Source organism: Anabas testudineus, chromosome 17 (genome assembly GCF_900324465.2).
Source record: "Anabas testudineus chromosome 17, fAnaTes1.2, whole genome shotgun sequence".
NCBI classification, from domain to species: Eukaryota; Metazoa; Chordata; class Actinopteri; order Anabantiformes; family Anabantidae; genus Anabas; species Anabas testudineus.
The window spans coordinates 18,179,382-18,194,990 of NC_046626.1; the positions used below are offsets into that span (position 1 = coordinate 18,179,382).

Below are 15,609 nucleotides of genomic sequence, written 5' to 3' on the forward strand. Positions count from 1 at the left end.
AAGGGCTGATTTCTGAATAGAACAAATTAAATGTTCCTGATCTTTCAAATAAGTTTTTCAGAAACTGTTTTTGAAGTTTCTCTGTTTGAATGTGTACATTCATTCAACTTGGCACATGTCAAAGAAGTTTGGTACTTTTATACTTTTATACAGAGCTAAACTGTAGCCAGGTTTTGGTAATTTAACCCAAATATATAAGTATAACCAAAAAGCTAAATCTGGAAACTTGTATGTACAAGTAGAAGTTAATTCATAATGATACATCATCATTTATTACCTGATTTAATCTTGTTATCTTGTTGATTTTATGATAATTCAGTTTTTTTTGTTTGTATTTTTGTTAGTTTTGTTGATTGATGATTTGTCTTGTATTCTGCTGAATTAAATTATACATATTGTTCCACATTTACCAGCTCCATAATTCCATCTGCTGTCACTGCTTAACTAATATACTTTAAGATGGCAGTTTATTAGCTAAATTAAACTAAACTAATTCAGTCTAATTAACAAATCCTCCTTTATAGGGGTGATAATGTTCTTTTTTTTTTGTGATGATGTTTGTGGTACTGTGGAATTGTATTCCACTTTTTTTATTTATTTTGTAAATCTATTTATCAGTCAAGCTCAGGATTTGTTTTATTAGCCAAATAGAGTAGCTTCTGAAATGCAATAAAAGCTGCTAATTTTACAACCATCCATGTATTTCTTTAATAGTTAATAAGCCTCTTGCCTCTGTCCCAACTTTTCGTGAGTGTATTGCAGGCAGCAGACCCCATATCGTACTGTATATCGTACTGTGTATGACTGTGTATGTGACAAATGAAATTTGAATTTGAAAATAAAAAATTTGAATTTGAAATTTGCTCATAATTACAAACCACAGTTAAGTTGGTTGGTGTTTTGGATATGGTCCAACATATTTATGTACAGCTTTAAACACTTAATCCTCATTTAGCGAGTCACATTTTTATAGTTTATTTTGATAAATTGAATCAAAATTGTTGTTGACAGGCTTTTACATGTAGTCCAAGGACGCTGTTTTAATTTGCAGCTCAGTCTGCCTTTAGTTAAAAATTATTTATCCAGGATAAACATTTTTTCAAAGAACCAAATGAAATATTTACCATCCTGATGTGGAACTGGAGTCAGGAGAAAATGTCAAAATATATTTACCTGTAACATGCTGTATAGTGAAACTCATTTAAAGATTTTATATGAAATATGTTACACTGAATTACTGGAGAATGCATGTGAACAAATACAGGATTACACAGTATAATAAAAAAATGTTTAGCCATAAAAACATCCTGTTAGACCTGAATATTTCATTCATCAAAAGTGTGATAAAAACTGAATAACTGGAGCAAGATGACACAGATTATGATGAGCAGCATATAGAGAAATGTAATGAATACTCTGTTCTCGCTGACTTGACCTCAGCCTGTACCATTGTACTTTGTGGGATCTACAGCTGTGAGATGTCCTTCTAAATTCAAAGTGCCTGACCTCACTCAACAGATGCCATAATGGAGCAATAATCATGGCAAACCCAGAGTGGCTGAGCTCATTTTCTGACCACTCCCTGAAACAGTGAAGGATATCCTTTTTCATGTTAGAGTGCTTAGCTAATCCAAATACCAGTTCTACTGCTCTACTTGTGTGTGGGCACTGAGGGAGTGAAAGGGTGTGGTGCCATACTGTATATGTGACCTGTCACTGAGCAACAAGTCCCCTAAGACCACACTAGTCCAAACAAAAACAAAAAGTCAAATTAAACTAAAATATAAAAGCTATAGTATTATCATATTAATCAACACAATTAACTCCAAAAAGCATTTAAGGAGTTCAGACGTGAAGCTGCTGAACTGGGCGATGTCCACATTGAAGTGAAGACAATGAACCCAAAGTTGCCCCTGTGTATTTCTGCATGTCCCAAAAGTGTAAAAAATACTTAAGAAAAATAATAATGCCTTTGAAATTGTACATAGGCGTTAGCATGAAAATATACAAGCACTCATGCATAACATATAGCATAGTAGAAGGATTTAAACTACAAGTTGTACCACTGATGAAACACCTTAATAGGTTTGTTCAACTACAGTATGTCCCCCTTACTGTCATTTCACGGTAAAAACAAGGTAAAACCACATGATAACTGCACAACAACAGTTCAAATATAGGAATCCTTTTTTAATGCATTTATTGGTATTTGTCACGTGAAGCTATTTTGACTCACACATGACAGAGATTCTGAGTAGCTGAGCTTAAACATCATGTTGACACAGTGAGACAGAAAAAATACAATTATACACATGTAATATATAACCTAATGGCATTTTTGTACTTTTCACTATTAGTGAAACTATAAGCTACTGGTGGCAACACATTCTTTGTTTCCCTGGGGTACCTACAAGTTGCCATAGTTTACTAGAAGTTAGTTTTCAAATGATCTTTTGTATTCTCTTCATGAACATATTCTTCATTTAAGTTTAGAATTCATGGTATTGGCATTTTGACTGGCCATTATCGTAGATCTACTATGATCACTTTGTTTTATTCACACAGCTTTTCTGTCACACAGCTATCTGTCTCTCCTCTGTTGCAGGGAGAAAGACAGAGGATGTCGCTGTTGTACAGATTATAACGTTGCCTGAAGCAAACATGTGATTTGCAATTTCAAGCTATATAAATAAAATTTTTAATATATTACTATGACAGATGAGAATGTCACTGAGACTCAATGGATATTTCTAAAAGCAGGACAGTGAGGATGTCCATGTTGAGCAGAATCTAGTTTATACTTTTAACAGCACTTTATATACAAGGGGACAGAGAATACATTGTCTGAAAATATGTCAGACAATGTAATAAATAAAAGCCCAGGTGAACAGTTAACCAAGTTAAAAATAATTTCATTGTTAGGAGAGTCAAACTTAAAATTTAAATTGAAATTTTCACTCCAAGGATATTTGAGAATCAAAAATCTACAGTATATGCCCTGTGTTGCATTTTAACTTGAGGCAATGTATAGTAGTGAACTAATTACTTGAATTCGCATTAATGACCACGTCCAAACTTCAACAATACAATGTATATACAGTGCCTATAAAAAGTATTCACCCCTTGGATGTTTCATCCTTTTATTGACATTATAAATCATGGTCAATAAAAGTTGACGACTTTGACAAAGAAAATTCAGAAAAATACCTCATTAACGACAAAGTGAAAACAGGTTTCTACAAAGTAATGTAAATTAAATAAAAACCAGTGTTTGCATTTACATTCACCCCCTTTAAAATGACCGACCTAATCTAATAGAGGTTCAGATATTTGGTGCTACTAGTCCCACAATTAGTGAAATGGGGATTAACTGAGAAAAAGAGGTAATTTTGGAAGCAACATGCCTCAAAAACATTGGGACAGAGTCAACAAAATGCTGGAAAACCTGAGTTAAACTAACAAGAAAGAGCTGGAGGAACATTTTAATTGGCAACAGGTCAGTAAGGGTGGCTTCACATACTGTATACTGTAGGTCCCCTTAAAGTGAATTAAAAAGTAATATGCATGAGTAGTAATTTTAAGGAGTCTTCAGTTCTCTCATGTCCACTTTAGCTCTGATAGGGCCTCAAAAGTTGTCTTCTGGAGTACACCATAGTTCATTTGTGCTGTAGCAGCTGCAGCCCCACCTGTTGGTCAGTGTCAGACAATGAAAAAACTCATTAGTCCTTTTTCTCAAATTTCTGAAAAAAAAAAAAATTGTAGTATTTATTTCAAGTAGTATCCATTATTCCCATGTGGTTCAGATATGAAAAATAAATTTAATTTGAAGGATGAACATGTGACCAGATATGATTAGATATGATTACTGGTTTTCTACTGCAGTGCCCTGTCCCTCTTTGCAGAGCAACAAAACATAAATAGTAAAAACTTCTTTCTCGCCCTGGCCTCCGGCTCAGTGCAATTATGCTCCATAAAATTTGGAGCATATTTACTTTATTAATTTAATAATTACCCAACATATAAATGAATACACACCAATTTTAAATCCTGATTATCATTAAAACAGCAGGTACTGTATCTCCTGTGTTTGTAGTCTGTAACAGGTGTGATACTGTGCACATTCACACTTACCATTATAACATGTTTACTCTCTAAACCAAATGTGAAGATGACTGCCAGTCAGTGCCCGTTGTTACATGAACATTTAGAATTGTGGCAGTATTTCCACACATTTACCCACTAGCTTTATGGGCCTTTAGATAATAAATTCCTCTTCACCAAATGTGAATGTGTGCACTGTTGCCACAGCCACAATTACGCACAGACTATCCGCTTGTTGAGCGATGCTGTTGTAAAACAACAACAGAAAAGCTCTGTACTTATGTGCACATCAGACATGTTTTGGATATTTTTTTTATTCTGACAGTCTCACTGAAGACAGTTCACAGAGTACAAACTGCAGATCACTAAAATGTGTCCACCCACTAATAATTTGTTTCCCGACCATCAGTTTGCTCCAGTTCTGCCCAGTGTCTCCACCCAAAACCCCGGCTTAAAGTGGCACATCAGTGGCATATCATTCTTCTTTTAAAGTATTGTCTCCACCTGTCTAATTAAAATACAGGTAAATGTGTGACTGTGATGAGGAGGCTATGTAGGGACAGACACTGGCTGGGTTAAATTTTACTTGGAACAGCAAGTACAGGAACAACAAGTACAGGAACAACAAGCAGCAAGTACAGAAATGAAAGGTCAAAGGGTCTGAGTTCACAATACACAAACAACATAAACTGTAAAAAGAACCATACTCAAACCATTTCAGCTTTGGTCACTTCAGAGTAGTGTTCACATATAGGCAAAAATCGATCTGAGTTCTCTGAAGCGGATCAAGTGTGGAAAGTAGTCTTCCATAAGTAAAGATGAGCAGAGCTTCATCAACCTGTGAAAAGCTGGATCTAAAAAAGTCAAACTATTTCAAAATAATGTTCACTGGGCTTAGCAATACTTAATACTTTACTAAGACTAAAGAGGAGAGGAACCTACTGGCTTGTTATCAGTGCCCCATACATCTCTGATGGTGTGAGGGTGAAACATTCCTTCTACCGCAATATTTTATTTGATGCATAAACTGAAATATGTAACCTCGTAAATGACTGCTGAAAATCAATTTCTGGGGAACACACCCCTCATTAAACTGTGATATGTGGATACCACAGAATTTTGCTTACCATAAATCCAACCCCAAGCCGACAGACAGCCAAAAGCTGTTGGGGAAACAGAAAAAATATGAAATAAAACACGGAAAGTACACGGGTATAGTTTAAAGTAATATATGTATGAAATGTTCATTATTCTATGTTTGTGAAATGTATGATGTTGTGTATGTAATGTAATGTAAATGTAAAAAAAAACGTTACTGTTAATTAGATCAAACCTTAAGGGAACATTATTTTATTAACTATGACTGTCTCACCCTCCTACAGTTGTTGATGTGATGATGAACCAAATTAATGTAAAGCACCAAAGTTTTTACTTAGTTTTCAGAGCATGTATCTAGATCGTGGATCTGTGGATTAGGTTGATGGTTCCACTTTTACTCCACATGCAGTGTTGTGTGCTCTCTCCTAAAAAACATTGCAGCACACCTCAAGTTTACCAAAGACCAGCATGACACTCCACAGTGCTACTGGGAAAAAGGTTTGTGGACTGATGAAACTGAAGTTTTATGGCTTGCAGCACTATGCATGTCGTAAAAAACATGAGCTGCATACTACCATAAAAACATCATGCCAAAAATGAAATGTGGTGGAGAGATGATCAGGATCTTCATACTGTCTGAACAAGTTAATGTGCAGCTGTTCAACTCACAGCTTGACATCAGTACATTCCCAAGTTTATATATGTATCCTACAGGATAATTTCAGGATGGCTGTCTGCAAACTGAAGCTGACAAAAAGCTGGATGGTGCAGCAGGACAATAACCCACCATTAGGAGTTGCCCAGTCAGAGCCCAGACCTCAACAGTGCAGAATTCCTCCTGGACATTGGGCAGATCTAATAGCTACACTACACAAAGTGTTTGCTCGACGTTATTGCCGCTCAAGGTAGTTCAACCAGTTATTAAAGCCTCTCACTTACTTTTCCTAACATCACTCTGTATGTTAAATGGGTGTGTTCAATATAGTCAATTTTGACTGTTTGCATTATATCAGATCAGAAATATTATGTTTGTTGATATTTATTACTTTCGGATCATATTTCATGACCAATGTATGTAGAAAAAAAAAGGAAACTGATGCAACTGTATTTTATGTGTATGAGAATATTTATGTGTGTGGTGTTTGTGGCTGTCGTTTGTTGTCCTTTGTGTTTTAGGAGGATATGTTTTATTTCTCTTTGCTCATTAAGTTTTTAGAAATAAAAAGTTCTACCAGATGTAACATGTTGTTGGCCTCAGTCATCTCCAGTTTGGATTTTGGCCACACCGCAACATTCTTCAGTGGTGGTGAAATGGTGACAATTAGATCAATAAAGCTTGTATTTAATGATTTATAGCTTGAGGGAAGAAAGAAATTAACAAAAGGAGCAAAGATCAGTAGCACTTTGGAATAACAGTCACTCGTCACAGATGAAAGGGTCTCGCCATGAACAGAAAAGAAAAACCAGAAAATCAGCAAAGAGCTGGAGACAGAGGACAGTGGGCCAGTAAAACGGAATATGTTCTGGTGGTCGCAGGAAACGTGGTCGGTCTGGGCAATGTGTGGAGGTTTCCTTATCTCTGCTACAAGAATGGTGGAGGTTAGTATTCACTTAATGAGTTGAATTATTTTGGATATAGAGACTTGAAAAATCAGCACATGTATTATACTACACGTGTAATAATTTCTCTGTAGGTGCCTTTCTGTTGCCCTATGGTCTGTTGGCTCTGGTGTGTGGGATACCTCTGTTTCTGCTGGAGATTTCAGTTGGTCAGTACACACAGGAAGGATTCATCACCTGCTGGAAGAAAATCTGTCCATTGGCACAAGGTTGGTGAAGATAAAAAATGCAATTAGCAAGAAATGCTGTAAAAACTAAATTTAAAAAAAAGATAACCCTTAACAAATTTTCTTATCAAACTTTCTTTGTTTTAGGAATTGGATATGCACACTTTGTGTTGAAGCTTTATGACTTCAGCTACATTGTTATCCAAGTGTGGGCTCTTTTCTACCTGGTGTTTTCATTCAGATCCCAGCTGCCGTGGGCCAGCTGTGACAACCCCTGGAACACAGGTAAGGTCTAGGTTACGGAGATTATTTTGAAATCTTGATAAAGGCTGTCTTTAATTCAAAATTTTCACAATTTTCTAAAAATTCTGACATGATTTATGCACTTGCATTGTAATTTTTTGGGGGAGATTCATAGAGCAAATGATTAACAGTATTAATCTGTGTACATAAGAGTAAATGTTCACATATTCTATTATGACACATTTATTCTCTAAACCAAATGTGAAGATGTATGTAGCCGACTGCCTTTACATAAACATTTAGACTAGTGGCAGTATTTCCTCACGTTTACCCACATTTCCCTTGTGAAATTCTTATTTCCTAAACCAGCTAACTGTATGGGTCTTCAGATTATGAACTCGTCTTCACCAAATGTGACCGCAAACACCACCTCTGCTGCAACCGAGTTCTGGGAGTAAGTCCAAATTCTTTTTCTTAGTTAGTTTTTTGTCAGACCACCAACCTTACACAAATACAATTCTAAATAACTGGAGTACCGTTATGCATTTTACAGTAGTGAAAGAGACACTCGAGTTACTTACTTATTGTAAGGACAATATGATTTCCACAGAAGTGCTATGTTCTGAGTAAAAATCCTGTTTTCAAAATGTTTTATGCAGAATGTACAATTTCACACTGAATATTATAATATTACAGCTTGTAACATGGAGCCTTTTCACTGCTTTCTCAGTTTCATTATGTGATAAACCTCATTTATTTTACTGCGTAATTGATGAGACACACAAGTGCATCATTGCACCATCAGAAATGAAGATACTTAATTAAATTAAACAAATAGAAGCTGACAGCATCAACATTTGGACTGTTTTCACTGTGGATTTTATGTTAACCACCACTACTAAAATAAACCGGTCATTCATGAGAGCCAAACATTAGACACCTTTTAGGTCAAGTCATATACATTTTTCAATCAACCAGAGACGACATTTTAAAACAGTGTGTCATACCTAAGAATGTTTGGGTTCAGGTTATGCAGTTAGAAGTGCAGCGGTATTGTGTGCACATAAGTACTGTTACAGTCTGTTGTATTTTAAGAACAATGTTAAGTTTAGTTAACAACCATGAGGGAGGTAACTTCAGCAATTAGTGGCCCATGGCCAGTGTTCACATTTACAGTTACTGTAAATAGGATTTCTACATCCTTCCTGCAGGGCTACCCAAAAACTGTCTTTGTTTCCTGACTCTCCACCCTCCTTCTCCATACATGATACTTTCAAATTAGCCAAATGTTTGGTTATCGTTTTACTGCTGAGTCTATTTAAGTAGCAGCATTGTTAAACATGTATTTTCCAGTAAAAACATTATCCGATGGTGTGATGACGCAGCTGTGTGTCCCCAGATGAAAATAAATGAGGTTTGTCACAACATGAAACTTTGGAAGTGCTATGATGGACAAATCATCACTGCTGCATTCTTGCAGTAGCCAAATATCTTAATGTTGTGATTTGTCAATGTCATCTTTGCATTGGATGAACACATCTCACAAATATCATCCATTCCATCCATCCATCCACCCATTTTCTTCCGCTTATCTGGGGCCGGGTCGTGGGGGGAGCAGCTTAAGCAGAGATGCCCAGACTTCCCTCTCCCTAGACCCCTCCTCCAGCTCTTCCGGGGGAATGCCGAGGTGTTCCCAGGCCAGTCGGACATAGTCCCTCCAACGTGTCCTGGGTCTTCCCTGGGGCCTCTACCTGGTGGGACATGTCCAGAAAACCTTCCCTGCAAGGCGTCCCGGAGGCATCCGAAACAGATGCCCAAGCCACCTCAACTGGCCCCTCGATGCAGAGGAGCAGCGGCTCTACTCCGAGCTCCTCCCGGGTGACTGAGCTCCTCACCCTATCGCTAAGGGTGCGCCCAGCCACTCTACGGAGGAAAACTCATTTCGGCTGCTTGTATCCGCGACCTTGTCCTTTCGGTCATGACCCAAAGCTGATGGCCATAGGTGAGGGTAGGAACGTAGACTGACCGGTAAATCGAGAGCTTTGCTCAGCTCCTTTTTCACCACAACAGACCGGTACACTGACCGCATTACTGCTGCCGATGCACCAATCCGTCTGTCAATCTCACGCTCCCTATTTCCCTCACTCGTGAACAAGACCCCAAGATACTTAAACTCCTCCACTTGAGGGAGGATCTCCCCCCCAACCTGGAGGGTGGAGGCCCCCTTTTTCCGGTTGAGAACCATGGCCTCGGACTTGGAGGTGCTGATTCCCATCCCAGCCCCTTCACACTCAGCTGCACACCCCTCCACTGCCTGCTGGAGGTCCCGGTCTGATGAGGCCAACAGGATAACATCATCTGCAAAAAAGCAGAGATGAGATCCTGTGGTCCACAAACCGGATTCCCTTCGACCCCTGGCTGCGCCTAGAAATCCTGTCCATAAAAGTAATGAACAGGATCGATGACAAAGGGCAGCCCTGTCGGAGTCCAACATGCACCGGGAACAAGTCTGACTTACTGTCGTCAATGCGAAACAAGCTCCTACTCCGGTCATACAAGGACCGAACGGCCCTTAACAAAGGGCCCCGGATCCCATATTCCCAAAGTACCGCCCACAGGATGCCACGAGGGACACGGTCAAATGCCTTCTCCAAGTCCACAAAACACATGTAGACTGGATGGGCGAACTCCCATTAACCCTCGAGCACCCTAGCAAGAGTATGGAGCTGGTCCAGTGTTCCACGGCCAGGACGAAAACCGCATTGTTCCTCCTGGATCCGAGGTTCAACTAGCGGCCTAATTCTCCTCTCCAGCACTCTGGCATAGACTTTCCCAGGGAGGCTGAGGAGTGTGATCCCCCTATAGTTGGAACACACCCTCCAGTCCCCCTTTTTAAAAAGAGGAACCACCACCCCGGTTTACCAGTCCAGAGGTACTGTCCCTGATCTCCACGCGATGCTGCAAAGGCGTGTCAACCAAGATAGCCCCACAACATCCAGAGACTTAAGGTACTCAGGGCGAATTTCATCCACACCTGGTGCCTTGCCACCGAGGAGCTTACTGACTACCTCAGTGACTTCGACCAGGGAAATGGACGAGTCAAACTCTGAGTCCCCAGCCTCTGCTTCCTCAACAGAAGGCGTGTCGACGGGGTTGAGGAGATCCTCAAGGTATTCCTTCCACTGTCCTACAATGTCCCCAGTCGAAGTCAGCAGCTCCCCACCTCCACTGTAAACAGTGTTGGCAGGAAACTGCTTACCCCTTCTGAGGCGCCGGATGGTTTGCCAGAATTTCCTTGAGGCAGACTGATAGTCCTCCTCCACAAAGCCTCCAACCTAGTGTGTCCTGGTGCCACGTGGACTGATGGACACTCTTATGCTTGAACATGGTGTTCGTTATGGACAAACTGTGACTAGCACAGAAGTCCAATAAAAAAAACACCACTCGGGTTAATATCAGAGAGGCCGTTCCTCCCAATCACGCCCCTCCAGGTATCACTGTCATTGCCCACGTAGGCATTGCAATCCCCCAGTCGGAGCACCTTCCAGTACCCCTTCCAGAGACCCTATGAAAGCCGGGTACTCTACACTGCTATTTGGCCCGTAGGCACAAACAACAGTGGAGAGACCTTTCTCAAGGAGTTGTGTTCCAGAGCCCAGACTGTGTGTGGAAGTGAGCCCGACTATCTCTAGCCGGTACCGCTCAAACTCCAACACAAGTTCAGGCTCCTTTCCACCCAGTGATGTGACATTCCATGTCCCAATTGCCAGATTCCTTGTCCAGGGATTGGGTCGTCGAGGCACCTCCCCACGGCTGCCACCCAATCCACACTGCACCGACACCCTATGCTCCTTCTTGCGGGATGGTGGGCCTACAATAAGTCGGTCCCACGTCGCTCCTTCGGGCTGGGCCCGGCCGGGTCCCATGGGAAAGATCCTGGCCACCAAGCGCTCGCCTACGTGCCCCAACCCCGGGCCTGGCTCTCAATCCGGGTGACGTAACAGTCCCTGACTTTGTGTTCATCATAAGGGGTTTGTGAACTGCTCTTAGTCTGGCCCGTCGCCTAGGACCTGTTTGCCTTGGGAGACCCTACCAGGGGCTTAAGCCCGCGGCAACATAGCTCCTAGGGTCATTCAGATACGCAAACCCCTCCACCACAGTAAGGTTCGAGGAGGGGTAAATAAATATCATCCCTACTCAATATAATCTGTATAGCATATTATTAGCTCACTGTCATTCAGTGTGTAGATAGTCTCTGTCTGTCAGCAACTTTATTCCTCTGCTTGAGAAACTCTTAAGCCTCTTAAAAGTCTTGACTAAAGGAGCTCTTTTAAGATCTTTGTGAATGATTTTTAATCTTTACTGGGATCTAGTCCTAATTTAAGGGTAAATTCTTAGAAAACATAGTAAGAATTGTCACTAGGAACGAATTTTAGGCTTAAGAAACTTTACAAAAACCACCCTTGAAGCAATAACTGCAGAATCTATTCAGGATCTGAAATATAAAATTCCTACTATTAAATCTGAAACTTCCATATACTGGATGTTACCATTACCACATTTTATGTGTATTGCATCTCTTAAATCTCTCCCCACCTCAGGCGGCGGGTGTTGGGCATGTCTGCAGGTATTGAGGAGCTGGGCAGTGTCAGGTGGGATCTGGCTTTGTGTCTTCTGGTCTGCTGGGTGTTCTGCTACTTCAGTATCTGGAAAAGTATCAAATCCTCTGGAAAAGTGAGAATAATTTAAATTAATAGTCACAATTAAATATTTAGAAAAAATCGTTATTCATTTTATCAAAACATGTTTTTATAAAAAAAGAATATTGCCAATTAATCAGGTTATTAAATAAACAATGTGCTGAAATAATCTTTTTATTTTTTTTCAAGGTAGCATACTTCACTGCTACTTTCCCCTATGTGATGCTCTTGATACTGCTGATCAGGGGACTGACGTTACCTGGAGCATTTGAAGGGATCTATTTCTACCTGTACCCAAACTTGAAAGGCCTGGCTAACCTTGAGGTAATTTATTATGACACCAGCCACAGGGAATCTATCTCTAACTGTTTATTTAGACATTAGCATTCATTCACATAATAAAAGTATTACCCAATGCAGTACCCATGAGAACTTAACTATACTTCCTGTGACATGATAGGTGTGGATAGAGGCCGGATCTCAAATATGCTTCTCCTATAGTGTATCTTCAGGAACTCTGATTGTGCTGGGTAGCTATAATAAGTACAACAACAACTGTTACAGGTAAATATAAGCTGTAAAACACATCAGCATGCGTCTGCAAAGTATAATGACAAAACAAAATAATTCAATTCAATTCAATTCAATTTTATTTTTTTTACCTTGAGAGGAACCAGACTCAACAGGGAACCCATCCTCATATGGGTGATTACATGCTGTGTAGGCAGCAGGCAGTTTAGTATAGCAGTTAATGTCTTAAGTTAATGTGGAGTCCAGTTAGTTATTGCAGGCAGACTTGTTCCAGTCCTGGACTATCACGCATTGAGTCGAGACCTCCGAGACGAGTCAGACAGGTCCAGAGGGCAAAGGGTGGAACGACGTGTAGCTTGACAGAGAGATAGAAAGAGGGAAAAAGAGAGAGGGAGAGGGAAAGAGAGAGAAGAGGAGAGATAACAGATAGTTATGATCACAGTCAGATGAAGTTTAGGGTGAATGTATATTTAGTGTAGTGCAGCAGGGACTCCGGCAGAACTAACTTTGACAGCCAAACTAAAAGGGTGGGCCAGAAGGAAACACAGACATGAGGGCTCCCTGGGATATAGAGCAACCAATCACTTCACCGTCAACAAACCTGAGTGATTAGTGAGAGTGGGGAAGACAGCATCTAAACACACCGGTTCACCACAATGCTGTACGTCCATGAGTCTTTCCCTAAGGCAAATCTATTTACAAAAATGCTTGACTAAATAAATAGGTTTTTAGCCTAGACTTAAATACTGACACTGTGTCTAAGTCCCGAACGCTATTTGGAAGGCTATTCCATAACTTTGGAGCTTTGTGAGAAAAGGCTCGGCCCCCAGCTGTAGTTTTTATGATACGAGGTACAGTACTAAAAATACTAATGTTATTGCAATGGCTGTTTGTGTCTCTGTGACCTCCAGGGACTGCTTCTGGCTCTGTCTGCTGAACAGTGCTACCAGTTTTGTTGCTGGATTTGTCGTCTTCTCTGTACTCGGCTTCATGGCTCAGAAACTGGGTGTGAGTGTGGACAATGTGGCCGAGTCAGGTATAACTCAGAATCCATTAAGTCCCGACACAAACATCCAGGAAATGTAAAGTTCCAGTATTAACTCTGGTGATTAATACTAACACACAGGTCCAGGTTTGGCTTTCATTGCTTACCCACAAGCTACAGCTATGATGCCTCTGCCCCAGTTCTGGACTGTCTGCTTCTTCCTGATGCTCATTCTACTGAGTGTTGACACACATGTAAGAGATTTTGTTGCACTGCCTAAAAAATAAAAACTGGGGATGATGGATGAAATATATAATGATATGTTTATTTGATTTTGTCCACAGTTTGTGGTGGTCGAGTGTTTTATCACCTCAGTAAGAGACATGTTTCCGAAACTGTTTTATAAACGTGGAAGACATGAGATCTTTGTCCTCCTCATCTGTGTGTTCTTCTTCCTTACACATTTGATTTTAGTCACTGAGGTGAGCAAAAATATCTCCAGGAAAGCACATTTAAAGCAAACTGTTGCTGTGAAATGTTTTTTAAACTTTACTTTTTTCATAGGGAGGAATTTACATATTCCAGCTCTTGGATTATTATAGTGTCACCAGAGCTTGTCATTATTTCATGAGTTTATCGATGTGTCTGGCTGTGGCCTGGAGTTTTGGTGAGTTAAGAAACTGCACGCAGCTAATTCATGTTTTCTGTCAGAAGCATAATGAATATAAATAATACCATTATCACATAGTTTTACTCTGCTACACAAACAAATCTTGACTTTTACACCGATCCAATGTGCTTGTCTGTGAATTTCTGTCAGGTGCTGACCACATGATTGACATCATTGAGAACATGGTAGGACAGAGACCATTTATTTTATTCAAACTGTGCTGGAAATACATCATTCCTCTGCTGTCAGTGGTGAGTCAGAAAAGTTAAACACCATGAATATTTATTTTATATTTTTATTATATTTTATATTTATTTATTTATATTGTCTTTACTAAACTCTCATCACTTCCACAGATTTCTTTTATCTTGTACCTGGTTGATTACACACACCTCAGATTCAACAACTCCTACGTTTACCCTGACTGGGCGTATGTGCTGGGATGGACCATGACGTTCTCCTCTCTTGTTATGGTGCCACTGTGGGCAGCTGGACAGATGTGCTTGACCTCAGGAACCTTCAGACAGGTCAGTGTCCAAAGATCACTTTTATAACAGCCAACTGGCCTCTAAAGAGCTTTCAGTAATTAGCAGCTGGAATATGTCGTCACTGACTGCTTTAGCTTTGTGTTGGCTACGACTGCAGCTCATGCAACCCATGATGCTACCACACCCAAACCTTTGGAGTGGTCTTAGTGAGATGGGTGCCCTACATGTATACTGTATCTGTGGGCAAGATGTGCTATGTGTTATAGTAATTAGTGTTTAAACTTACTCATCTTATTCCATCTTATTACTGTGTCCCAGCGTTTGTCTGCGCTCTGTCGTCCTGAAGACCCAGCCTGGCTGAAGAGAAAGATGGAAGAAGAGGAGACAACTGTCGTACTGCAATGACAAATTACTGCAAAGCTACTAAAGTAACAGCATTGTAATATGCCTACACACACACACACACACACACACACACACATATACATATATATATATATATATATATATATATATATATATAATTTTACACTTGTATCTTATTTCAGCTATCATTAAATCAACTTTTACAACATCGGCTCATATTTCAGATCTAATAGCTACACCACACAAAGTTTTTGCTCGAGGTTATTGCCGCTCAAGGTAGTTCAACCAGTTATTAAAAAAGCCTCTCACTTAGTTTTCCTAACATAACTCTGTATGTTAAATGTGTTTTTCAATAAAGTCAGTTTTGACTCTTTGTGTTTTATCAGCTCAGAAATATTATTTTTGTTGATATAAACTGTATTTTATGTGTATGAGAATATTTATGTGTGTGGTGTTTGTGGCTGTCGTTTGTTGTCCTTTGTGTTTTAGGAGGATATGTTTTATTTCTTTTTGCTCATTAAGATTTTAGAAATAAAAAGTTCTACCAGATGTAACATGTTGTTGGCCTCAGTCATCTCCAGGTTGGATTTTGGCCACACCGCAACATTCTTCAGTGGTGGCGAAATGGTGACAATTAGAT

The 15,609-nt window shown here is 39.9% G+C and overlaps 1 protein-coding gene across 1 annotated transcript; it reads left to right on the forward strand.

Moving 5' to 3' along the window:
• The first annotated feature begins 6,644 nt into the window (after nt 1-6,644).
• LOC113171918 (sodium- and chloride-dependent betaine transporter-like) lies at nt 6,645-15,008 on the forward strand. Its single transcript, XM_026374655.1, has 14 exons — nt 6,645-6,798; nt 6,894-7,028; nt 7,134-7,276; nt 7,619-7,683; nt 11,831-11,963; nt 12,119-12,253; nt 12,390-12,493; nt 13,372-13,496; nt 13,587-13,699; nt 13,790-13,927; nt 14,010-14,112; nt 14,266-14,366; nt 14,472-14,642; nt 14,922-15,008. Exons 1-14 carry the CDS (start codon nt 6,645-6,647, stop codon nt 15,006-15,008), a joined length of 1,707 nt encoding a protein of 568 aa, XP_026230440.1.
• Nucleotides 15,009-15,609: the final 601 nt, after the last annotated feature.

Excerpts from the sequence above, each read along its gene's own strand:
- LOC113171918 (XM_026374655.1), top strand. The coding sequence starts at position 6,645 with ATGAACAGAAAAGAAAAACCAGAAAATCAGCAAAGAGCTGGAGACAGA. Across the intron at positions 13,497-13,586 it reads GGACAATGTGGCCGAGTCAG|GTCCAGGTTTGGCTTTCATT; the intron begins GTATAACTCAGA and ends ACTAACACACAG. Across the intron at positions 13,928-14,009 it reads ATTTGATTTTAGTCACTGAG|GGAGGAATTTACATATTCCA; the intron begins GTGAGCAAAAAT and ends CTTTTTTCATAG.